This window comes from Ammodytes marinus, assembly GCF_949987685.1.
Source record: "Ammodytes marinus genome assembly, chromosome: 4".
Classification (NCBI taxonomy): domain Eukaryota; kingdom Metazoa; phylum Chordata; class Actinopteri; order Uranoscopiformes; family Ammodytidae; genus Ammodytes; species Ammodytes marinus.
This window is the reverse complement of record NC_137233.1, coordinates 29,440,020-29,467,174: the sequence shown is the minus strand read 5'-3', so window position 1 is coordinate 29,467,174 and position 27,155 is coordinate 29,440,020. Positions and strand designations below refer to the sequence as shown.

The 27,155-nt window shown below is 38.6% G+C and overlaps 2 protein-coding genes across 3 annotated transcripts; both read left to right on the top strand.

The window, feature by feature from the left end:
• The first annotated feature begins 556 nt into the window (after window positions 1-556).
• On the top strand, window positions 557-8,448 carry prelp (proline/arginine-rich end leucine-rich repeat protein). 2 transcript variants are annotated; one of them, XM_080026859.1, is made up of 7 exons: window positions 557-663; window positions 3,666-4,101; window positions 4,194-4,379; window positions 5,444-5,601; window positions 5,734-5,930; window positions 7,470-7,545; window positions 7,665-8,448. In XM_080026859.1, the coding sequence occupies exons 2-7, from the start codon at window positions 3,670-3,672 to the stop codon at window positions 7,753-7,755; spliced, it is 1,140 nt and encodes a 379-aa protein (XP_079882985.1). In that variant the 5' UTR covers window positions 557-663; window positions 3,666-3,669; the 3' UTR covers window positions 7,756-8,448. The 2 variants fall into 2 exon arrangements, with proteins under 2 accessions (XP_079882985.1, XP_079882986.1); XM_080026860.1 differs by having other exon boundaries at window positions 592-659.
• A 2,781-nt stretch (window positions 8,449-11,229) lies between these two features.
• il19l (interleukin 19 like) lies at window positions 11,230-12,998 on the top strand (the record flags this gene model as incomplete). The annotated part of the gene is made up of 5 exons (XM_080026625.1): window positions 11,230-11,385; window positions 11,983-12,045; window positions 12,256-12,408; window positions 12,521-12,583; window positions 12,906-12,998. 5 exons carry the CDS (start codon window positions 11,230-11,232, stop codon window positions 12,996-12,998), a joined length of 528 nt encoding a protein of 175 aa, XP_079882751.1.
• Window positions 12,999-27,155: the final 14,157 nt, after the last annotated feature.

Below are 27,155 nucleotides of genomic sequence, written 5' to 3'. Positions count from 1 at the left end.
GAAAAACACTCATGCTATGATACAAAACTAGATAGGTACTGTTGGCTGCTATCTATATGTCCCTTCCTGCCATGATATATATATATACAAAACAAGATATGTACTGGACTGTATATATATGGTGTGTTTGTGTGTGTGTGTGTGTGTGTGTGTGTGTGTGTGTTATACAGTAAATATATACAGTATATATGTGTGTGTGTGTGTGTGTGTGTGTGTGTGTGTGTGTGTGTGTGTGTGTGTGTGTGTGTGTGTGTGTGTGTGTGTTTCAGCTCGTGTTTTAGTTTGATAAGTCATTGTTTATTATTAAACTTATTCAAATGTATATAACAAACCAGGACACACTTCAGACACCTGAAAGAGTCCATTTTCCAGAAAGCATCTAGATTAAACCTCACTGGCCCTGAGCCGAGCAGATGGGGAGAAGGAATGATTGTGACCTTCAGAGGGAAAATAGCCAGTGAACAAACCAAACAGCCTGGCTTGTCCACCAAAGGAGAGAGAGAGAGAGAGAGAGAGAGAGAGAAGGAGGGGAGGGTTAGGGACGGAGAGAATCAGAGAGAGAGAGAGAGGGAGGGGAAGGGGAAGGAAAACAGTGAGAGAGGCTGAGAGAAGAAAGGACACAAAACTTGTGACTTGACAAAAGAGGGCAGGTACCAGAGGCAGGTAAGAAACTTAATTTGTTGTTTCCAGAGGGGCCGTTTTAGGGATTATCAATAATATTACAATGCAATCACCTGGGTGTGAATCAGAGAGGTAGAAAGTGTGTTTGTGGAGTGAGGGGGATTCCTGGGACAGGCATGGCCGGGCCATGCTGGTGTGTTTCTATAGAAACAGTGTGCCATACAGACTGGTACTCTATCCTCCAGGGAGCTGCAGCATGCTTCCACTGTACTGCTTTCTCACTCCTGCGCACTTACCTTGACTTGGGGTTTTTCCATCAGTGTGCTGGGGCAGCAGCTGCTGTAGTGCAGGACGTTAAGAGTTTATTATGACTCCCTCTGTACTGGAATTGTAATTCAAACCAAATTCTGATGGATCATATTCATGGATTGATGTTCACCAAAGGTTCAAATAAAACTGAAAAGATATATCTTGAAAATGCAGAGAGAGTTAAAAACTGTTGCGAACCAAGGTGTTGTATAAGAGTAGAATGTGCAAAAGGAAAAAAAACATCTCAGGCGAGCTGGCTGTCGATCAAAACAAAGAAGCAGGGATGATGAAGAGAACAGTTGACTGAAGTGCTCTGTTCTTCTGCTCTCAATTTACTCTGAATTAGAATCAATTAAGTCTTGTTAAAATAAAAAGCAGCATGTGCTTTTGTTCTTTCCCTTCTAACTCCTTCAGTGCACATCAAGGCTGACGTACCAGGACTGCCCCACCCGCATGAGGAAATATTTGGGCAATTTTCCAATATTAATGCACTTACTGTGGGTAGACAGATACATCTGTAACTGTTACATTCACAGGGCATGGGTGTGTGCAAGTCCATCTTTAGGTTAAGGTGGATTGAACTGCCCATAACTATGTTATAGAGATGAGTCTCAAAAATAGTCTGAGGGTGTAATTTGTGTGATCGCATATATCATAATGTATCCTATTAGGAGTTTTTTTGATTAGTGTTGATTGCTCACAGATACTGTCAGTTATCTAAATATTATGATAACACTTGAATTTATATCAATAATACACTGGTCTTGGCTGTCAAAAAGCTCTCATACTGATCAGATAAGCTTATTATGGTCACAAATAACAAACCAATGAGTCAGTCATCTCTGACTTGTTGCCAGACTGCTGGTTGTGACTACAGCAGCACCAGAGGAAAGAGAGCTGGTTCTGGTATTGAACGTGGGGCCGGGAGGCTCTGGGTGGCTGAGAGGGAAAAGGAAGGGCAGTGCCAGTGTACAGCGTCACAGAGAAGTTAAAATGTGTTTTTCCAGGCAGGACAGATCCTGGCTCTGAGCCCCTCTCCTGCCCCGTGATTTATTTGTGATGTTTTATCAAATTGTCCGGAGGGCTCACCCAACTGGAACAACGTGATTTGAAAACCAACGGTGCATCCGCCTTGTTGACGTAGTACAGTATGTATTTTGACAGCTGTGTGGTGATTCTTTACAGCAGGCTTGCAGAAAAGAAATAAACTCACAAAAACAGACAGTCTGAGTAATCGAAAACTTCGGGATTGAGTCATGAGAAGTGGATTTATCTCCCCTGAAGGATAAATATTTGTGATGCTAAGTCATACATCATCCGCATCTGTGTGAGTCAGTCAATATTCCAGTCTCTCAGTCTAAGGACACGGAGTTCTTTATATCATTTTTCTGATCCCCTATCCCTCTTTTCTTTTTAAAGTATTCAGCCATTTACACACTCAAAAACGCACTGATGGCATAGGTGGCTGCCCAACAGGAATCCATAGGCCTTGATCTCTCACTGCATTGTTTGCCTCTCATTAACCCAACAACATGAATTGTATTAGAAATATAAATCCTTCTCTAAAAAGTGAAATACTGTTACAATACAAGTGAGCTTTAAACCTAACTATACTGTATACTTGTGGTTGAACCCCTTCTTGCAGCACTGATAAGGGTTTAAAAGATACTGTACATATTGCCTCCATAAGAGTCGCATTGGGATTGATCCCAGTTTCCTTTGAGCCTCTCCTGGGTCCAAGAGCTTTAACCTTCCAGAACTGCCTGTTTCTTTTTCTCCTCCATATCTCTCCCTCTGGTCCGCTGTTGACAATGGAGCCTTTATCCCAAAGCCTTTCCTTTCCTCTCCCTCTTAAGTACTAATTTCCTGTATCAGTCTCTGCCCCTCCTCCTCTTGAATTTAATCAAATCAAAACAGATCACTGCAGACCTCTTTTGCTCGTTTGCTTATATCACCCAAACACAAACCTGCATATACCATTCGTCTTAAATGGAATAAGGTATAAATGTTTGTCTTTGACGCGATTATATTAACTCATTAATTTGCAGCATTTACTAACATACTGTAGTTGTCTTACTTGTTCACAGTTATAGAAACTCTAGAGGGTTCTGGAAAGGTCATGTCAAAGCGTGGGTTTATCTGCTTCCTTAGAATAGCCTACACATCTTAATTCTTCAAATATTCTCAGTCATGGCAAGCAACATTTCCTGACATTTAGAATATGGTTAAAGTAAAAGTTAAGGCAGCTGACCGCAAAACCTAATGGCATTCAGTTTTACAGTGTCAGTGTTTTCATGGATAAGTCCCAAAAGAAACCTGAGGGGGTTTAGCTAACAGGTTAGCAAGGTATGTTGAGCCTACAGTGGGTTAGATCACCATGGTAACATAATGTATGCTGCACGCCCAACCTGCTCTAAGGTTAGGTCCAGAGTTTGGGATTGAAATGGTAATCAAGTTGTAAGAGGCTGTAGGAGAATGTTAGAGACTGAATTGACCTATTGGTTATTCCTGAGGATATGTTCTATAAGCGACATACAGTAGATTCCCTAGATATTGAAGTAAAATACAGGTCTTGGGGTAGGATGAGCTGACCATATCAACCTACCAGCTGAAATAAAATGACTGTGAGGTTGTGTATTGTGGAAGCATTTCCTTCTCTCTCTCAAAATAAAATATATAACATTCATACAGTAGAATTTACAAATCAACTCCCTCCATTTCATGCTCTGTCATAGGACCATGAAGGCCACCACGGGACTCTTCTCTGCATTGGTTCTGTTCCTCCTTATGGGGGCAGTGTTCACCCAGAGACCTAAACCAAGGAAGCCAACCAAGCGCCCTGGCACCACCAAGAAGCCTTTTGTTATCCGGCCTGCTGCAGCGGCAGAGCCCGAACCCCAGGAGCCTACAGATTTCCCCCCACCCATCTTGGGCCCACCCTCCATGTATCCGGATTGCCCCCGGGAGTGTCTATGCACCCCGGATTATCCCAATTCACTCAACTGTGAGAACCGGAACATCCGTGTGATCCCTGTAATTCCACCAAGAGCCCACTACTTGTACCTGCAGAACAACTACATCTCAGATGTGACCGCAGAGCCATTCGCCAACGCCACTGAGGTTCGCTGGATCAATCTGGCTAACAACCGCATTCATCAGATAAACGTACAGGTCAGAAAGCTTTATCAATCCATATGTGTGATCTGAAAACACCATGAAACCATTACAAATATTAGATGTTCTGTTTTCTACGTCTTTTGCAGGTGTTTGAGAAGATCCCATCACTGCTGTTCCTCTATGCACAGCGTAACCAGCTGAAAGAGGTGCCTTCAGGTCTCCCAGCAAGCCTGGAACAACTCCGTCTCGGTAGGAACCGTATCTCTAAGATCCCTAGCGGGGCCTTCAGCAAAATGGGGAACCTGACTCTGCTTGACCTCTACCACAACCAGGTAAGCAAAAGTACAGTCATGACCCTAACTTGGCCTAGGGGAAAGGCGAGTAACTTTAAAGTAGATGAGGAATATGAGGAGTCATTTGGTCCCCCCGAAGTAGAAATGAAATCACAAAACTGAATAAACTACCCCTGTTAACAAAACAAAGGTACTTAAAGGTGCTGTAAGCGGAATGGTTATTTTAGATAACTTCCTGTCAGTTACTGCAGTTAGCAGTCCCCTCGCTCGTCCCTACGTCACCACATTAATGCACTGCGGTCTTCAAGCAGCAAGTTATCTAGCATCATCTCAGATCCATAAGTGTGATAAAACTGAAAAAAAAAACATCAAAACAGACATTGGGAAGGATTTTTACCTGCTCCGCCATTGTAGGCGCATACACATTCACCCATCTGTTGCTCTGGCGTGCACCGGCAGTGAGACCATGGAGTGTATATAGTATTTATGAGTGAGGCGGGTGTCGGTTTGTAGCGTTCTCTCTTCTGATTGGATAAAAATTTCGGGATACTCCAACAAGTTTATTTGCCGATTACATGCAAAGCAGCTGACTGAGAGATCGGCTTTATGAAACGCGCACATTATGTAAGTGATCACTGTATGAATAAAGAGCGATTTAACACTTATATTAACATAAATAAACCGCTTACTTCACCTTTAAGATGAAACAACAACTGGTAACAGCAACTGAAAAGAATAAGTTTAGATTAAATAAAGGCAAAATCACTACTTTTCGGACTTTAGCCTGACAACAGCATCCAAAGGAGCTATGTATTACGTAGTTGCAAAGTAGCCCGCAGTTCTCATAGATTTTGGGTGTAGGCAGGCAGTGCCAGTGGCCAAGAAGCGTAGAAGAGCAACTCATCATCCTTTATATACCCAAAGACGGGCTGTGATTGGCTGCAGGTCCCCAGATTCACCAGACAATGTCCGATAGAGGGGGAACTAGGACGTGGCCCACAGAGCCAGACGTACAACACAGCACAGAATAGCACATTCATACACTTTCACCACTCGTGTGCATTTCATGAGCAAATATTACAGTTTGGTGACTTCTCTTTCAGCTGAGTGACAGTGACTTTGGAAAGAACACATTTAAGGACCTGAAAAGCCTCATGCAGCTCAATCTGGCTCACAACGCCCTGAAAAAGATGCCTGCTGGCGTACCTAGTGGCCTTATCCAGCTTTTCCTGGACAGGAACAACATAGATGACATCCCAAAGCAAGTATACAGTGCACACGTTGTCACATAGCCGACGGCAACACATTCATAAACCCACTGAATGAATGACTTAACATCGTTTGGATGTCAAATTTGACCATTGTTCTCCTCGTCTATTGTTGTGTTCTTCAGTGACTACTTCAAAGACTTTACTCACCTTGGATTTGTGAGGCTAAACCGCAACCAGTTGAGTGATAAAGGAGTTCCAAATAATGTGTTCAACGTATCCACCCTGCTGGACCTACAGTTGTCCTACAACCAGCTCTCTTCCATTCCTCTCTTCAACAGCCACCTGGAGCACCTTCATCTTGACCACAACAGCATCGAGAGTAAGTCGGTTAACGTTTTTTTAGGGATTTGTGAGAGGTAGCCGAAATATGTCTGGCAATAACACAATACATGACAAAACACTCATCTTTACAAGCTATTTGGTCTACTCAAAGCTGCACTTATCAATATGTTTATTATGAAAATGTATCAAATAAATACTGTTAGATTAGATCTATAGTGCCTTTAAGCGTATTTTAGGTCATTGTTTAGCTTCGATAAAGCCACTGTAAACAACCTGCCCTGCGCCAAGGAGCAGCCAGACAAAGTTAGCCACTAGCTGATGAACCCAGGGCCACAACATCTTTAGCCTGCAGCTCCAAAGTGGTCAGGATATGAATTAATGCAGCTTTAATTTTGGATTTTCAATTTCATTTGTATTCAAGTTCCCACACAACCACAGGGATTGTGGGATTTGTATTGTGTATCATATTCTCTTTGACTAGACTTCTGCTCAGGTTGAGGTTAAGCAGAACTAAGCTGGGAATTACATGAGGTCTTCACACATCTCATATTACCCAGAATGATAAAGGGGGAAAGCTGCACTGTGACAACATGTGAAATATAGCCAACAGGAGAATGTGGGAGACATCAATCAAGCACAGCCTGTAAATGCCAACACAAGTCTTTTAAAGCATGGACAATATCATTCTGAGTGTGAGTTTGATCTCACTCTAACAGGTCACTTGACCATGAACACGATTTAAAATTTAAATTTGAAAACAAGACACAAATAATCGACCAACCACTTTGAAGGAAATATCAAGCTATTTATGTGTAAGATATGACTGAGGGACTGATTTGTTCAGTATAAGCCACCATTTCCACATATGGAGTTTATAGGGAGATAATATGTCAGGGTGGTCAGTTTATTAGCATTCTTCTGCCCCCTAGTGGCCAAAATATCGCAACTGAAACAAACATAGCATGAAATCTACCACATACAGGGACACACTTACCTTAATCTCAGAGAAAATAAATGTATTTAAAGTTTTTGTTATACATCATACTATCTCGAAGTAAGATGGACACCATCACTGAGACAATTGAACTTCAAAGAAATGGCTCTGATTCTGTCACTTTTAGGGCTATTTAGTTCGTGTTTACACTCCTATTTAGACCAGAAAATGTTTGTTGAGAATTTTTCTGTGTTGAGAGACATTTTTGCTGTCAGGAACGTGATACTTTTCTTCAGGCTCGCAGAGTCAATGACATGCTTTAAATCCCCCTTTCAGTGGTAAATCCCAATGGGAAGCGTTTGCATGATTGCTGTTTATTAATTTTTCCATTTCCCCTTAGTCTGCAGTTCATTCATCCTCATTTGACTCATTCCTGCTTATTGATTGATGTCTCCTTTTTTGCCTTTCCCTCATGTTTAGGCACTTTAGATCTGTTGTAAAAAGTGCACAGTAAATGATCACAATTAAATAATTAGTATTACAACCAAGTTAAATAATCCTATTCAATTGGAAAATGTATTTATTTATTGAAGGAAAACATCATTTGAGGACTTGACATTTATGAATGTGCTTTCTGGACAGGCATCAATGGCACCAGGATCTGCCCATTAAGCCTGGAGGCTGTCATGAGCGACAACAATGTGGTGCCAAGTCTAAGGTTGGTCTCATTTCATCACATACAAAATGACACAGTTTGATAAGAAGTAAATATGAAGAAAAATAAACATGTCAGTCATTGTGATGGCATTTAATCAAATACCTTTTCTATTGTGACAGATACCTGCGTTTGGATGGGAATCACCTGAGTCCACCCATCCCTGTGGATGTCATCATGTGCTTCAGACAGCTTCACTCTATTGTCATCTAGTGGAAATGTGCCTCGGGGCATGCACATAAAAACAAACCACAAACCGCACACGTACAGTATACACACATACAGTATACACTCACAGAGTCACAAAGTGCAAACTGAATTGAAGCATACTCATGCTCAGTGAAGCACAAGATGTATCAAACCCTACATACTGTGGAACTGTGTTGTTGAAAGGGGGGTACATGAAAAAAGCTTTGATTGTTCAAGCTTTTAAAGTTTATATTGTATTGTTATTGTGTATTGATTCCAGAGAATCTGAACATTGAATTACGGATCCACAAAGAGTGGATATAACAACATTTAGGCTTAGGCTTTTTATAGGACTTACAGTTTATAAGTTGTTTTGTTTTCGTTTTATAAATTACGATGTAAAAAAAAGTGGGTGAAGCCTGAAAATACAGGTACATTGAGAGACATGCTACAGATGTGGAGGGTAGTTATGTTCACTAGCCAATGAGTAAAGCCGCCACCGAGGACAACAAACAGACCTGCAGTGGGTCAAAAGAACCAATTTAAAAACATAACTACCATGTAGTTGAAACTGTCCCAAATGTGCCTGTGATTTTCAAGGTACTCCCTGTAAAAATGTCAGTTTATTCTTTTCATTCTTAGTCTTCTGTATATTATTCTTCTGTATAGAGAAGCTTGTACAAATAATGGAAAAATAAAACCCTTGCTTTGATCATTTGCACATGTTTAATGGTCTTTTTGAGATTTTTTTTCACCACCTTCTCCTATAGTATATGCTCTACGGATAAAAAAAAAATATATATATCAGATTTAGGGTTACAGGTAACCTGTGCAGTATGTTTCTTTTTAATTTAATTCAATGTTTGTGGAGGGTAGATAATTGATATATATATATATATATATATATATATATATATATATATATATATATATATATATATATATGCATTATATTCTGCATATATATATATATATATATATATATATATATGCAGAATATAATGCAGAATATAATAGTAGTGTCTTATAACATCATTACACATATCAAGAGCAGGGAGCAAAGAGTAACGGAGGTTAAAAGTGGGCCACTGGGTTCACATCCCTAGAAATTCCTACATGTGTCACTTAAACCAATAGAAACTTTTCTATGATCAAAAAGCTTTGTGTCGACCTCTAGTGGTTAGAAAAAAAGTCATGACGCATTCCTGAGCTGGGAAGTCCTGCCAGCTGTTTTGACGGCAGACACTGACATGAACACTTGCCTAGAAGGAAATGATATACAATCTACAATATATTATGATGCAATTGATTAGCTTCATAATGCTTGCTCCACCCAGGTTATTCCAGTTTCCTTTGGAGTTCCCTGCCCATGAATCTTTCCACTGCAAGTAAAATTTCCATAGTCATCAAAAGTAAAATTAGCCAAACAGGCAGGGGAGCAGGTTCGGTAGGTGTTTCCGATTAGGACTTGCCTGTAGGGAGCATAGGGAGTGATGTCACTGCCGAGACTGTGAGTTACTCATGCAGGAAAAATACAGTAGGTATGGGCATGTATACATTCACCCGAACAAGGTCTTATTTTGTTGGCTGAAAATTGAAAAGGACATTTGAGGGGCAGAGAGGGGTCTTAATCAAAGGCCTATGAGAACACAAAAACACACACCCTAAAACAATAAGTCAGCATATTTTTTAAAAAGTCATTAGCAAAGTGATGTAGTGATTGCTTTCTGAACGAGAATGACACTGACACATTTGACTCAGGTAACACTGCAGAGGGGTGACGACAGTGGCGTGCACAGGTAGACACCAAGTGGTGCCAGAGCACCTGCCCTTTGCACACTGGATCAAGTGCCCTTAATTTTAAATTTTTTATTTTTTTGCAGTGTATCTTGCCCATGCTAACATGACCATCTATAAATACTCGATGATTAAATGTGTGGTATAACAATGCCCCGATTAATAAAAAATACAGAAAATAATATAATAATAATTACTGGCTCAATATAGGCCCCTGATCTTTGAAGGCCCCGAACAATGTTATTTTTTTTTAATAGCATTGTTCGTATGGTGATCAGGGGCCTAACGAAGACTTCAAAGAGAGAAGGAGCTTCGGGATAAGGGATTATTTAAAAAATCCCGAAGCTGACTGTTTTTTTTTAAAAACATGTACATTTTTTCTATCTGCTTTTTGGTAATTCTGTGTCTCCAAATTATTCCAGAAAATAGTACTAAATAGCCCACATTGACACAGGTGATTTAGCCTTAGTTTTCTGCTCAAAGTGCACCAGATTGATTCATTTTACTTTAAAAAGTTAAAATTTTTCTTCCAGGGGAAATTTTTCTTCCCTAGAAGGTCAAGGGTCCCAAACATAGATAACCAAATTCCTGTGAGAAACACTGAATGTGTGGCCGGGTATTAAAAGTCATTAGGCCAGGGGGGGATTTTGTACAAGTAACCTTAAAATTATTTGGTCATTCATCGATAGAATATATTGTGCCCTTTTTTTGCACTGAGCACCTGCCCCCAAAAATGCCTGTGCACGCCACTGGGTGACGCCACCAATCCTAATTGTTGCCTATTGAAATAATTACACATGACGCACTGACAGAGGAGGAATGATCTGACATGTCATGTTCACATCAAGGAGGAGGAAATAGTTTAAACATTTCTCTTCCCTTCTTTCAATCAGGTATTAAGACATCAACTGGCATTTCCTTCTTCCAATATGCAATATACTTCCTCCTCCTGTAAACCAATGTGCGTGCATGTGATGGTGCAAGTGCATACATGTGTGTGTGTGTGTGTGTGTGTGTGTGTGTGTGTGTGTGTGTGTGTGTGTGTGTATGTATGTGCAAGTTGTGCAGTACCTGTTAAAATTCCCCTAACTCTACTATAAGAAGAGGCACCATGGAGTCACAGAGCATCAACTTTTCTTGGACTCTTCCTCTGAGCAACATACACCCAGGTGAGTCTACACACAGGTGGTGCTGGTGGTAACTGATGGGACCTGAAATTTAAAGAAAAAATCACTTGGATGAGAGTATATATTAAAATGTTATATTATTATTATATATTCATGTTTAGGTATATTTAATATGCTTTACCATAGTGGTAAAAAGTGTTTATCTACATAACCTTTTTTATATTAATCTGTCAATGGATTATGAGATTTATTGAGCAAATTATGGAACATTTGCTTTGAAAATGGTGTGCATTTGTTCCTTTTCTCTTTTTTTCAAACAAAAAATAAAATGAAGAAAATATCATTGTGGGCTCCTGGGGAAATGTGAGGGACATTTTTTAACAATTTCAGACGCAATTTTATAGAGGTAACAAGACCTTGATAGATCAACAAAAAAAGGTTAAACAATAATAAACAATAATCTGAAAAAATCTCAATTTTAGTTTAGTTTGAATTGATTTATCTGTATTTTATAATAGAGATTTAAACAGACAAAATGTTTTCTATTAGCTGTCCCACCAGACAACCACAGATGATGAAGATGCTGCTTGGCTGCTCCCTCTGCCTGCTCCTCCTGCTCAGCTGTCTGAGTGAACTGGGACAGAGCCGAACCCTGCTTCTGAACAGCTGCTCTGTCAATGTCCACACTCACGAGCTGCGAAAATACTACTCTGACATACGATCGCATGCGGTGAGTACCATACAGGCACATTCTCAAAAACCTCACTGACTCAAAAACAATCATAGAAATCAACAAAGGCAGCTGTCTTATCCATCATGCAGACAGACACAGAGGTGATCACTTCACAACACAAAAGTACACATTAAAGTGTCAGGAACTGTTTGCAAACCAACGCATTTTTATTTAAATTTTTTTTACAATATGTTTATTGACTTTAACACGGGGTAGTTTACAGGAGAAGACGTAGAATTTAAATATAGCAAAGGTCAAAGTATAAAAGTATAAAAAGACATAGGCCTACTGTATAAATTAATCCCATCCGGCCAGTCCCTCCCACCCACAGACAAGGGCTATAATGCATGTAACAGTATCATAATTAGAACAAATGTGCATCAAAAACAGACAGTACACTTACAAGATGACTTATATATCAGAGACTGGGAAGTCTCTCCGGGGTCAAATGGGTTCAGGTGGACTAACTAGTTCTGTCTACCAGAGTCAGATTGCCCTCAGACCAACACTGTTTATGACATCTGTGGGTGGACGGAAAACTTGCAGGAACTTGAGAGAGATTCTCATTTGTTCTTTGTTGTCTATGCATTGCAGCTAGCAGGAGACAGTGAGATCGGATTGAAACTCATGGACAAATCAATGATAACTGGTGTTCAGGTGAGTCTGAGCCTTTGGTTTTTTTTTAATTTTCACCATGGATTGGTGGCTATTAACTTTCTATCTTCATTTTCAGTTAAAATCTTTGAATATTTCTCCGTCCTAAGCCACACACCACTCAACGCTTGATAAGCATTGTGTGAGTGAGCGTGCATAGACTATTAGAGTATGAGAGCCGTTGTAATCTGACCTTTTGTGTGTCTCTAACAGGAGGGTCAGACGTGCTGTTTCATGCAACTTGTGTTGCGTTTCTACGTTGAGAGAGTGTTCAGAAACTACGACTGTCCTCAGCCACAGCAGCAGAGCCACTCCAGCGCTCTGGCCAACGCTTTTATCAGCATCAGAAAAGACATTCATAAATGTGTAAGTTTGCAGCTCGACGAGTTAGTTGCTCGGTTGAAAAATTGTTCGATTTTTAGCTCAAATTAATAATAACAATAGGTTGTATGGATAATTGTGCTTTGTTCTGTTTCAGCACTGCCTCTGTTCAGAGGAGACGCAAAGAAAGATTGACTCCTTGCATGCTGAGTTTATCAAGGTATGTAGCATACAGCGTAAACACTTCTTCATGTTCCACATCTTTACTAGTATTATGCAAAAACACAGCCACCAAGGCCACAATTATAATATACAACAGCTTTTTTATTTAATCACTTTCCTAATATATTTGAAAAGAAAACAGGTGTCTGGAGGTCATTGATAAGACACAACAGACAAAGAAAATGCAATCAATTCACTTTCCCATGGTGCTTAGAGCAGAATTGTTTAGCAGTGTTATTGGCATATATACTGTGTAACATAACATGCCAAACAGTAATGCTCATCACTAACTGTCCTCTCTTCTCCTTCACTCTGAGCAGCTTGAAGTGAAGCAGGCTGCACAGAAGGCGGTGGGAGAGCTGGACACTGTGCTGGGGTGGCTGGATGGACTCGGCCACAGAACACAAGGATGATCAAACAGACACTGAGCAAAATCAACGGTTCAATCGCAAAGTATATATGTATAGATATGAAAGATGTCACTTCGGACATGACACTATTTATTAGCAGAGGGAAGGTTAAATGTGTTCACTTGACTTGACCCTCTGCCATTGTGCATTTCTACTGTCTGTTTTTTTTACTTAAATTAACTTAATGTGTGCGTTATCCACGATGTGGACTGAATGTTTTGATACGATATTTATAATTAATATTTCAAAAAGTATTTATATTAAAATAAAAGGAGGTGACTACTAAACTAAGCAACCAGCAACTAAGCAACAGAAATATATTTTGTTAAGTATGTGTGCTTCTACATGGTTATTATGTAGACTAATGAAACTGTAAATTTCCACTTTTTGATTGTAATGATCTTTTTAAAGTTCAACATCAATAAATAAAAGAAAGACTCTGACCTACTTACTTTGAGTGTTTTCTTTCAACACAAGGAGTTGATGTCTGCTCTGCATTACTATCTAGTGTTCAATGAAAATAGTGTATTGAGCCAACACAGCCTAACACAGCCCAACATCAACATCCTCAGTCACAGCAGCATGAGCTGGATGGTTGTTAAATTATATCTCCAACAAAGCACAATGAACATTCACTTCAACGGATTATCCCATGATCCTCTCACTTGCATGTTCTGGGACCTTAACTGGAATCATTTTCATTTATGCAATTTCATCAGAAAAAAGCAGAGACACAGGAGAAAAAAAAATATATTGATTCACATACAGTGGATGCTACACTGTCTGCTAATCCATCAAACACAGGATTATTCAATTTGCTGCAAATGGAAAACTAGAATGAAATGAAACTTTGTGATGGAATAAGTACTCAGAACTCCTGCATTCAGCACCAAAGTTAAAACAGTCCAGTGACATGTTCTTATATTGTTAGATGTAACATACTGACGCGACAATTTGTAAATACATTTTATTGTTGTCTTTGGTCAAATTGGAGCTGGTTTATCTAGGCCTACTTCAGTCAGGTTTGATTAATCCATCCAGGGTCATGAGATGATTGATGGGGAAGGAGAGAATTAAAAAAAATGAAAAGAAAACACTGGTAAAAAAAATGTGTATACATGTGTCAGAATTTTTCTCCACTTTTTGCTTTTGGGTGACATTTTGGATAAAATGCAGCAAGTGAGTATACTGTAGCTAACGAATACATCTGGTGGTGTAAAAAGTACAATAATTGTCAGGAGCACATGGTATAGAAAATGTATGTAGTTATTTTCCTCGCACTGTACTAAACACACTGATAGACACTGTTGACCATCCAGCTTTGTGCACAGTGTCTTACTAAATGAATAGCTGCTTCCTCAAAATACAAAAGAAGAAGAAAAAGGCTCTCTATCTCGCTGACTAAACAAACTCACAACTGAAATACCATCAGGCCAGACAGAAGCATCCTCAATGCAATTGCAACCACACAAGAATACAAAATCACAACCCTCTTTATACAGCAAATAGCAGATGCACAAAAAGTTACTTACAATAGTCAACCATACACTGATGTGATAATTGAACATGATGTAACTTTTTACTTGTGCATATATTGTGACATTTGTATTTCTTTTTGTCATAAGTAAAAGTAGGAAATGTTTAATGAAACAGAATAGAATGTGAAGGCTCATCAGGTTAAAGTTGACCAGAGGAAGGGGGAGGACCATAGGGCCATACAGTAGTAAGGAGTAGAGGGAGGGGGCTACCGGGGTTCCCCCACACAGCTGTGCCTTTTTCACTCCTCCCTCTCCCAAGTCTCATTGGTTCTCAGTTCACTATATAAGAGCATGTTTTGAGCAGAACTAGGCATTACTATATACTCCTATAGTTTGTCACTCTCTGTTCCAGCACACTCTATCTGTCTTCAACCATGGAGGCAGAAGAAAAACTTAGAAAAACTTTGAGTCCAAAATACTCTGAAAGATTTTCGGACTTCAAAGTACTTAGAGGCAAAGTCTTTTAAAAACACATCTTTGAAACTCTTGACACAGAATGACTTGGTTAAATATTATTAGAATAGGAAATCGGACAGAATGACTTGGAAGTAGCAGGATATTATTGGGAGAGGCTCTTTGAATTGGGCGATACCTGTCTAAGTCCTTGTCATTTAATAAGATTTCGTAAAGCGTTAGACGGTACTTACTAGGCATGCATGTATATGTCTGGGTATTGTTTCAAGTTTTACAACAAATTTAGAAATGAGATCAAGTCAACAGATATTAGGGGGAAAATAACTCTATTATTATTATTATGCGTTATAGGCATGCAACCTCTTTTCTTTTCCTTTCTTGTCCATTATGTATTATACCTATACTCTCTTGTATTTTGTAAATAAAATCCCTTAAATGTTGTAAAGCCTCAGTTGTGAATTAGTTTATAACTGGAACAGAAGGACTTTAGGAATAGGGTTTTTCTTCAAAGAGATGGTTCCGTCCTCGGGGAGGTAAGTACAATTTGATTCCACACAACGGCACATTACTGATTTAAAACACACACAACCTCATACAACTAACCTCTCTGTAAGGAGAGAATATGTTGATACACCTAATCTTTAAAAATAAAAGAATAGGTTATAAATACCTTCCCAGATTAAACTAGATGTTTATATTCTGAAAATAGTATATCTGTTCTATTTTACTAGAAGGGTGGTTTACAAAACTAAGTTACTCACAACTTATAAGCAATAACTAAAGAAGGATATCTTCCGTGAAAAAGGAGGAGGATTTTCTGAAGCAATATTTAAAAGGGTTTATAGTTTAGCGGAGATCGGCATCACAATTAAGGATGAGGGGGCTCTGATAAAGTAAAACTCTGAACACGGTGGTATATATTGAATATTGTACTTTATTTAGACGTAAAAACTCAGGTGGTAAAGAGGGTAAATCCAGCGCTATTAAACAAAGAGGCAGGGGTTTGCGTCTCTTGCAGGAACCGTGGTGAGATGAGAGTCTTCTTTATGAAGGAATAATAAACAATTAAAGCATTGTGCTGCAAGTTGGTTAATATGGGTTTGATAGGATATAACTAATAAACTTTTGATACTTGCTTTTCATTATAGATCAGACTTTGGAAGTCGAGATCGCAATAACACATACGGGATACATACAGTATGTTATCTATCTATCTATCTATCTATCTATCTATCTATCTATCTATCCATCTATCTATCTATCTATCTATCTATCTATCTATCTATCTATCTATCTATCTATCTATCTATCTATCTATCTATCTATCTATCTATCTATCTATCTATCTATCTATCTATCTATCTATCTATCTGGAATGGATATTCAAATTGATAATATTGACATTTGAAAGCCATTTACAGTTTTTCTCAATTGCTTTGGTGCTTTTCTCAGATCAGAATGAAAATTCTCATAACTATTAGTTCAACCTCCGCAACATTTAGTCATTTGAGCACATCATAGTAGCAATTTCTCCTTCCTCTGAACAAATTGCAAATGCTTTTGGACATGTATCAGTTGCTTTCATACAATTCTCTGCTGTTTTATAACATTGTCATTTGCTTATGTCATGTCAGTCAAAATGAACTATATTTATGGATGCTGAATAGTCGTTCCCAATAAAACTAATAGTCTTCATTTCATTGCTTGAGTCATTACATACAAAATTGTTGAAATAGTTATCAAATTCTGTCAAGCTAATTTTATACCTTTTCTTTATCATAGATACTTTCCTCGCTGCATTGCAAGGGATAATATCCGTTGTGATGTAGATGAAAATATGTGGCCAGACAGACAGGAACGTCTGGATGTGCCAGAATGATTTACCTATATATGTTCAGTTACAATATGTCCTGTTATATTGTTCACATTTGTGCACAGCTCTACCAAAAGGGTGTTTTTTTATGTTTATTCTAAATAAGTGACTGAAGTGTATTTTTCTTTTGCACAATGCTGCATATACAGTCGCTTTGGTGCTTTTCTCACATCACTATTAACATTTGCACAGCAGTTAGTGCATTTCTCAAAACAATTAGTGCAAACTGCAAAACCTAGTGGATAACCTGCAAAAGTATGTCACTTGCTCAAAATGGATAGTCTATTCCTCAAAAGCAAGTATTCATGTCAATGAAACTGCCAGTGTCATCAAAATGAGAAGTCTTGACACCATCGTTTATGAACAAGATAGTCAAATGGCTTTGTCATGTTTTCATTATGACAGTTTATTCTCTCAGTGTTTTCCAATGAAAAAAAAAGGTCAGAACTCGGTGACACTACCTGAAAATGCTCAAGACAGCACTATACACTACTTGTACAGCCATTTGAAAACTACAGTAAAGTTACACATTGCTGTAGTTAGGGGAGTAAGTGAGTACAAGACACTGAATACGAATGTTTCACATTTTTACTGTATATGCTCTTTGCAATTCTACAGCATTGTGCAAAAGAAAACACTTCAGTCACTTATTTAGAACAAACATAAAAAAACACCCTTTTGGTAGAGCTGTGCACAAATGTGAACAATATAACAGGACATATTGTAACTGAACATATATAGGTAAATCATTCTGGCACATCCAGACATTCCTGTCTGTCTGGCCACATATTTTCATCTACATCACAATGGATATTATCCCTTGCAATGCAGCGAGGAAAGTATCTATGATAAAGAAAAGGTATAAAATTAGCTTGACAGAATTTGATAACTAGTTCAACAATTTTGTATGTAATGACTCAAGCAATGAAATGAAGACTATTAGTTTTATTGGGAACGACTATTCAGCATCCATAAGTATAGTTCATTTTGACTGACATGACATAAGCAAATGTCAATGTTATAAAACAGCAGAGAATTGTATGAAAGCAACTGATACATGTCCAAAAGCATTTGCAATTTGTTCAGAGGAAGGAGAAATTGCTACTATGATGTGCTCAAATGACTAAATGTTGCGGAGGTTGAACTAATAGTTATGAGAATTTTCATTCTGATCTGAGAAAAGCACCAAAGCAACTGAGAAAAACTGTAAATAACAACTGACTGTTTATGAACATTCTCACAGTGGACTGCAGAGGGTGCTAAGGAGTGCACCCCAGCAGCTTGAATGTACTGTATATGTATATTACAAATTACAAGAATATGTTGTTGTTTATACTATTTTCAAAGAACATTGTTGAATGGAGGTCGTTACAGTTTTAACCACAACATCTGTCTAACATTGACACAATTAATATTGTTTCTAAAGAATATGCAGTCAATTCACTAGGCATAATTGTAAATTGATTACATTTTCTTCACAAGCAAGCTTACCCAATACCAAAATTATGGATCATATTACACCAATTCAACAAGTTAAGATAATACAAATTTTAAGTTTCACAATTGTTGATTCACTGTGGTCAGATCATGTTGACCACATCCGCAATGCCGACTACTTTCATCTTTGAAAACAACCCTCAAAACATACCTTTTCACCTTGCTGTTAACCTTTAAACTTTTTGTTTTGTTTTGTTTTTGTTTCGCATGATTTAGCTGCTTTTGTGAAGTGTCTCTGAGCATTTGGTAAAGCACTATATAAATATGTTCTATTATTATTATTATTATTATTATTATTATTATTATTATTATTATTATTATTATTATTATTATTATTATTATTATTATTATTATTATTATTATTAACATTGTCTCAAAAATGGGTTGAGGGATTGGCATGACAAGAACATCTTCATCTTCTAAAGATATTTTTTTTGGCATTTTTATGCGATAGTGTAGAGACAGAGGTGAAATGGGGCAGAGAGGGGAGTGACATGCAGAGGACGACCGCGGGCTGGAATCCAACCCAGGTCCGCTGCTGGCCGAGGCCCATGGGGGGGATGCCCTACCAACTGAGCTAAGGGCGCCCCAAGAACATCTTCATCTTAACTCCCAGCTTCTATAATGGTGTATCTTTGTTCCTCAAAATTATGCAATGTCTTCCTCCTTCTGGGGGAAGATGAGAGAAACTCACTTAGACCAAGAGCAAGCACTTGTTGGGTTGGTCTTTACTGACGATGCAAAAAAACAACCTGGTATTTCACAATATAGAAACCGATAGCAAGAAAGAATGGTGTCTATCCAAATGCCTTGTAGTGAGTTTTACATGTGGACACAATTGTGGTTACAAAATTTGCACATACTGTTTGATTTCTTGGGGGAAAAAAACTCAAAGGAGTAACACAGTCCATCCAAAATTGGTCTTCCCTTTCCTCCTACCCTTCTCACCTCTCCTTAACCCCATTGAAAAAAACGTCTTCTACCTGCAAGTGGAAGGTGTATGATCATTGGCTACATGACCAAATTTTCCTCCTGAAAGCAATGGATGCTGGCTGCAAAGACTGCCAGGGCTGGATAAGGCATGCCAATTGTGGGCCACCAGTCTATCCAAGGTGCTGGCAGGAAAAGTCATGCAATGTGATGTAGACAAGAACATGTGGCAAACAGAAAAAAAATTATATAGAGTAGAACAGGACTATCCATTTTTAAGTTTTTAAAGCCACTACGAGTAAGATGGCACATTGGCGTCCCCTTTGGGTAAAAGCGGTAGTATTTTTACGACGCCCGCTGTCGCAAAGCTGTTTACTAGCGCGTGACAGGCGTGCGAGTGTGAACTGAGAAGGGCGCAATATAGTGCATATCCGTGTGTTGAAAGTGTGAGGACTCTTTTCGGCTCCGTGAGAGTGGTTTTGACACTGCATCAACTAATGCCAGTCACTGCCACACACACCTGATTGCAATGAGTAGATGCAGCAGTGTCACCTAACTACTCTCTCTCACGGAGCTGAAAGACGTGTCCTCACAGAAAGCGAATGAACGAGAGACGGCAGTTAGTATGGATCACAATGAGGTAATGTGTTTGTGTTGATGTAAATAATGACTATTTCAGATAATGGTTATCTGATGATGGTGAAGCAAAGCAAACTGTGTGTTAGTACCAACCGCTCATTCATTTAGGAGTAAACACTGCAGTCTAGTTTCGCTCTCGTGAAATTGTATACACGTTGCTTGGCAACGCCCTCGTCCCCCCCGTAGCCTATATCACTCTCCCTTTTAGCTTTTCTTCATTGCATTTTCTTTTTTTTCTTTGATGGTTCAGCCCCGTTATCAGTCATTATGACGACAAATAACTGTCTCAAACAAGGCTCCCGCTCCCCTTCCCTCACCTGGAGGGATAGGCTTCTCAATTTCCAAACTCCCATGCCTCGCAAAAATTCTAGAATCACTTATTAATAATCAGTTAAAAACATTTCTAACTAGTGCTTCCATTTTGAGCCCATTCCAATCTGGTTTTAGGGCAGGTCACAGTACTGTCTCTGCTGTGACTTTGGTTGTAGACAACATTGTTACAGCATTAGACAAGAAAAAGCACTGTGCAGCACTTTTTATTGATCTTTCAAAGGCCTTTGATACTGTTGACCACCATTTGCTTTTACAGAGGCTGCATGACATTGGCTTTGATCAGTCTGCATGTAGCTGGTTTAGGGACTATCTCTCTGATAGACAGCAGTTAGTTAAACTGGGAAGATACCAGTCTGAGTTTTTAACTGTACAAATGGTGTCCCACAGGGCTCAATTTTAGTTCTTTTCACAATTTATATAAATAACATTGTTTCATCGCTAAAAAACTGTCACGCCCATCTATACGCTGACGACACAGTACTGTATTGCATTTCCGATTCGGTGCACCAATCTATTGAGAACCTACAAAGCTCTTTTAACACCCTGCAGGACTGTCTAGTGGACCTCAGGCTTGTTCTTAATACAGACAAAACCAAATATATGTGTTTCTCCAGAGCAAAGTATAAATATCTCGGCATCTGGTTAGATGATAAACTCACTTTTCATTTTCATATAAATAATCTTGTTTGTCGACTACGACAAAAAATTGGCTATTTTTATAGGAATAAAACCACCTTCCCTTTATTTAGTAGGAAAAGGATTATTGAAGCAGTTTTCATGTCTGTCCTTGATTACGGTGATGTGGTCTACCGGCATGCATCACATTCATGTCTTAAACTCCTAGACTCTGTTTTTCACTCTGCTTTAAGATTCATCACAGGAGATGCTTATGACACACACCATTGTCTCTTATATGAAAAGGTTGGGTGGTCCTCCCTTAAAGAGAGACGTGACGCACATTGGCACATTTTTATTTACAAAGCCTTGACTGGGAAGCTTCCTCGTTATTTAACAGAAATGCTGCACATTTCAGATGGGCTTTATCAAACCCGCTCCACTGACATGCTTATGCTTTATGTCCCACAAGCCCGGTCTGAGCTGGGAAAGACAGCTTTTAGCTTCAGTGCCCCCGACTCCTGGAACAACTTACAGCTAAAAATTAAACTAAATACATTCATATCCTTTGGCCAATTTAAACAGACTATCTTGGATCTGCCAAACTCTACTTGTAACTGTTTTAATTAGACTATATTGTACTTTATTCCTTTTAATTGCTGCCACTCTTCACCACTTTGTAAATGTTTCAATTGGTTTGTTTCTCTTTTTCTCTCACTTGTTGTGTATTTGATGTATTTGCATTGAATATTTTGTATGTATTGTGGTTTTGAATTTGTTTTGAACTCGACGTCATTGAAAATGAGGGTCACCCCTCAATTGGTCTCTCGAGGATAAATAAAAGTTAAATGAAAATGAAAATGAAAAATCACGTTGCTGCGCCACACTGAAATCTGCGACCAATATGGATATGTGACCATAGAGCCTGCACGAGCGAACCAAAAATCGGACTGGGTGTGCGACCAGACCAAAAGCAGTAATAAAAACTATTTAAAAACGTCTTTCTTTGCACTGATGGTCTCGTTTGCTGTTAAAGGTAATTTATGATTATCAGAGGAAACATGAGGCTGTTTAAAATATATTTAAATGTTACTCGTAGCCGCTTTAAGTATTAGTATTTTAAAAGTAGTGCTTGACAACATTTTCTTCTTGGATAGAAAACACGCTAGTGTGGTTAAAACATATCTATTTGGGGCTTATTGTGTGATTTAGATGTGTTGTTCTGTTAATAGTTAGAAAAAAAATAACCCAGCAATCATTCCACATCAGAAAAACACGAACTCTTCAGCAAAATTATTCTGAATGTCTGTGGACATATTGGGTCGCGAGAACAGTCCAAGCCCCAACCACAGCAAATTCTACCAGCATCCAATGCGGAAGTGACAAAAATTGCAGTTCACCGAGTGGCTACTAAGGGCAGGTTTCAAAACAGAGCAATTTCTCATTGACTCCCATGTTAAATCTGCCGTTTTCACAGCATTATTAAACCTATTTAAGGCCTGGTACAAAAAAAAACATTCTAGTGACAGCTAGCTGCCCGTTGGCCCTCACTTCGCCTCGGAGGTAAGCGTCAGCTAGATGGGCGTATCTCCCTTCACCAAACGTCACATCAATGCCTTTTTTCGGTAAGAGGAAATGAGACGGGGTAAAAATCTGACAAGATGGCGACGCACATAGGCCAGGACGATTGGATGCAGTTGAAATAACTGAGGTCAGCCCGGATGCTACATCCATTTTACATTATATACTATCTATGACATGGACAGACCAAGAACCACGATAACGTTTAAAAAAATAATGAAACTGTGAATCATTATTCTAATTGCATTGAGAAACTGTAATTTTTTACTTTCACTCATTCAGCACCCAGATGATGAACACAATGGGAAAATGTGAGCTGTCACAATGAGCACTGCTTACATAATTGCGGTTAACACTATCTCAGGCTACGCTGCAAAGGGCTATATGCACGCATGTGCTTACGCACTTGCACCAAAAAACACAAACAAACAGTAGGGAGAATGGAGAGTCATACTTTTGGAAGCAGCACACTGGAATAAATCAACAACTAATTGAACCAGAGCGCTTAATTTAATTTAATCTTACATTGCTGAGAATATCCGAGTCAAACTAATCACTAATTTCTCTCTGCTGATAAGATGCTAACTAAGCAAAAGGACATGGCTACTGGAGTTTCCGGTTGCAGGCATCCGTTCAGCTAATTCTGCTTGCTCAGCTCTGTACACATAATGAGGTTCCGGAGGAAGTCTCTGGATAGGTTTCTGCAGGTCATTCACAGGAAATAGATGAAACTCAAAATAATTTGGGATTTTCCGCACATTCTTTAAAATAAGCATCAGCCCAGCCATACCAGCTAAATGTGTCAGTCATTGTGAATTGTTGGCAAAGAGGTGAGTGATTCTGCTGTCACTCTGCTGTCATGACCCTGCCTGGAACACTTCATATACATTTCTCATAGATTCCTCTGTGCTTTGTAGCCTCATTGAGATATCTCTAAAAAACCAGCACAAGCAACCTTGATTACTACTATACATTGTTCACCCAACAGTAAACACTTCTGTTTAACAATAACAGATCCCTGGATTCAATGCTACACACAAAAACACAAACTGTAGCCTTCAAACAGACGGCCTGTGTGAAAGTGAAAGAGAAATGTGAGAAAGAGAAAGACAGTTAGATTTCCTCTAAAGGAGACGGCCAATATGCCACACAATGTGACCATAAGGCGGAGAATGTAAGGGCTTCAGTACACCTTGCAGCTCATCTGGGCTGCATAGCACAAGTATTCATAGTCAAGATTATCTTGCAAACTGCTAAAAGCATAGAGATCAACTTTTTTTATCAATGTATTATTATTTCAAGTCAATGTAACCAGGTGTTCCTTTGCGATTCATGTTCCTACAGGGCAATTAATCAACTTGATATATCCACTAACAGGTTACAGCAGTGGTTCTCAATTATTTTCTGTCATGCCCCTCCTAGGGGATAGAAATGTTTTCACGCCCCCCCCTAAATTGAAATACTGTTGAGAACCTGCTAATATTTATTTATTTATCTGTACAAAACCACTGTATGAGTTTCTGGCATGAGCATTCTGCATACAATCACCTTATTATCAAATTAGATGTTAGATTATAAAATTAGCTGAGATAACTTCTGCAGCAAATTCAGAAGTTCAGTTTATTAGCTCAATTTGTAACATTTAAACAAGACTACTCAGTCTGTGTGAATCTCAGGACAGAGAAACAAGAGCAAATGATTAACTGAGGTTTGCATTTCATTAAAAAAAAAAATTTAACTGTAAACATAGTTAAGGTGGAGTTTTTTTATTATTATAGGCCAATATGCCTTCTGTGATGCGATAACCTATAATTAATTAATGTTATTATTTGTCTACTTGCTTGATTTCTTTTTAAATAGCATACAGAGACTCTTGGAGACACATGTGGACGTTTATTTACTGCAAATCGCGGCCTTTCGCGCGGTTATGACCATACACAAGCACACATCGTGCTCACTAGCACAAAAATTATTATTATTTAATAATAATTTGCCCACCATTTGAGAAGCACTGGGTTACAGTATGTGCTGCAGTGTTGCTGACTGCATTTCCTGACTTACTGACGACTTTTGAAACTTTGTTCAGAAGGTGAGGGAGCAAGACCTCACCACATCAATACCTGAGCGATACTGTATTAGACTTTACTGATTCAGCTTTGGCCCCATTTTGAGGAAGCAGTGTGAACGGGACATGGAAATGAGCAGAAATATCACTACATTCTTACCTCTGCTGTGAGAGTATGGTGACCATGAACTTGAACACGAAGCCTCCACTGGATCAACACATTTTCTGACTCTCATTATGCCCTAAAAATGTTATCGAACTAGTTTTTGTAACATTGTCACATCAGAAATAGAATTAAAGTATGACAACACACAGAGGGCACACCACACCCACTTGATTCTTTTTATCCCACACTATGGTAAACGTATACAATTTGAGATAAATGCAAATGGACCTCCGACTGTAGAGTATAGCTAAAGTAAATTGTCATGTGAGATTATAATTTTTTTTTTTACCACAGAAAATAACGATTTCATGATAGACAGGATAAGTCTAGTAAGTATAACACTGAACCACCAGTAACAATGGCATGTTTTGAATGTTTTATTACATTCATGTTGATTTACTGGATGAAAACAACTCTTCTGTTGGGTTGGTGCTATCTTGACCCTCCACACCAGCTCACTTTTGACACTGTGTTTTTTTTTAGCGTGTTCACACCTTACTGTTGACACATCAAAAATGTACAACATGACGTTTAATGTATTACTCAGCAGTCACTTCTGGTACGTCCAGTTTGAGTATGACTTGACTTGGAGAGAGAAGTATACTGACTAAGAGCTAAACATGCCGAACATATGTGCTACTACAGAATCAGACTCATAATCCCTCTCGAATGCACATAAACAAAGCCACAACTGAAATCCTAGTAAACTGAGCAGCAGCATAATGCAACTGGAACCACATGAAATCACGCAGCTTAATGCAGAGAGCAGACATGCAGACACACACACACACACACACACACACACACACACACACACACACACACACACACACACACACACACACACACACACACACACACAGTCAGTGGTAAGTCACATTTCCCATAAACGACTTACTGCTGACTCATGTTGACTTTATATATGCATAGATATAGATATCTAAATACATTTAACTAAGTATGCACCTTATTTGGGTACTGTAATGTGCATGTATAAGCACACTTTCCGGCATGTTGTTGAAGTTATTTTTGTGCAGTCTGACTAGGATTTCCCAAATATATAGAATTGAGAGCTTCTGCTGCCCTCTTGGCCAAGTCTCTCTGTGAAATAAATAAAATCTTAACAAGACTTTACCTTGATCAAATTAGACCAAATTGTGTTAATCTGACACACTTTTGATCGATGATAATAATCATGACACATGCTCCGTCCAGTAAATACACTTTAACTTGAACCATGACAAATCCTCCTGAAGGTTATCTCCACAGATCATCAGGTCTTCATCATGCCGACATAATCACTAAAAGATTTTCGCTATTGCAGCTTTCAAAAGGCCAGTGTTGCCAAACATTAATGGGCTGAGAACAGAGTGTATGCATGGATATTCCACACAACAGAAAAAAGTACTGAAAGGAAAACACCCCATCACGATGCCATGTTGTCAAAATATATATTTTATTTGCCTGTGCATATGCAAACCTCAAACAATAACAATAGCATTATTCCATTCACCTATGGCTTAAGGCAGAGTCGAGTAGGTATCACCTCTTCAGCTTTATTACGCTTGTCTGACATACAGAGGGAATCCACAGCGTCATCAAAGTCAAACCACAACTCATATGAATTCCACCTGAGTGGCACTCTATTCCCTGTCTTATTTTGATTGAATGGAATATTATAATATGATTTACTGCACTGAGGGCATTTCACACTAAACCTTGCACCTTAATATTTACTATAAGTTCCACATCTTTTCCAGTGATAAAAGCAATGTTACTGTGACATGTGAAGTAATACTTTTACTATTAATACTACAAGCCTACTAACTAACGAAAAACAGTTTAGAAAAATATAATATAATATATATAGCCTATATATATAATATATATAGCCTATATATATATATATATATATATATATATTAAACCATATTGGTTTAATGGAGATGCTGTTAATAACAATATCTTTGAAGTAAATTGGTAGAAATGTTGTCAGTAGTTTGTAGAATAAAACCAAAATGGTTATTTCACTCACACATATGCCTATAAATAATCAAATGAGAGACACTGAACATTTGGAGTGGTCTTCCAGAGCTGCATATATTGGTGACAGAAAATAAAAATAAAGTTGAGATAATAATCTCAAATTTCGGTAAGGCTTTTGTCATATTGGTTTCCTTGAGAGTGAAAGATATCAGGTTCTGCTATTGATAGATCTCATCTGGGAGGAGTTGCATTTTTTGAAAAGCATGAGATTCTGAAAACAGAAATCCCCGCATGTTCAGAGCATGTTTGGGTTTAACCTTTTCACTTCCAATCAGTCTCCTCCCTCGTGTACCCCCATTTCGGCTATATATTAAGCCAAGAGAAGACATCAAATGTATTAAATTTTTCTTCTGTGCTCTCAAGCAAGACCCTTACCAAGAAGCTTTCTCCTCATTCATTTTGCCAGCAGCGTCTTCACCCCTGAGGGCCAGTACTCAAAAGACTTCAGCACCTTTGCACCAGC

Excerpts from the sequence above, each read along its gene's own strand:
- prelp (XM_080026859.1), top strand. The coding sequence starts at position 3,670 with ATGAAGGCCACCACGGGACTCTTCTCTGCATTGGTTCTGTTCCTCCTT. Across the intron at positions 4,380-5,443 it reads TTGACCTCTACCACAACCAG|CTGAGTGACAGTGACTTTGG; the intron begins GTAAGCAAAAGT and ends CTTCTCTTTCAG. Across the intron at positions 7,546-7,664 it reads AATGTGGTGCCAAGTCTAAG|ATACCTGCGTTTGGATGGGA; the intron begins GTTGGTCTCATT and ends CTATTGTGACAG.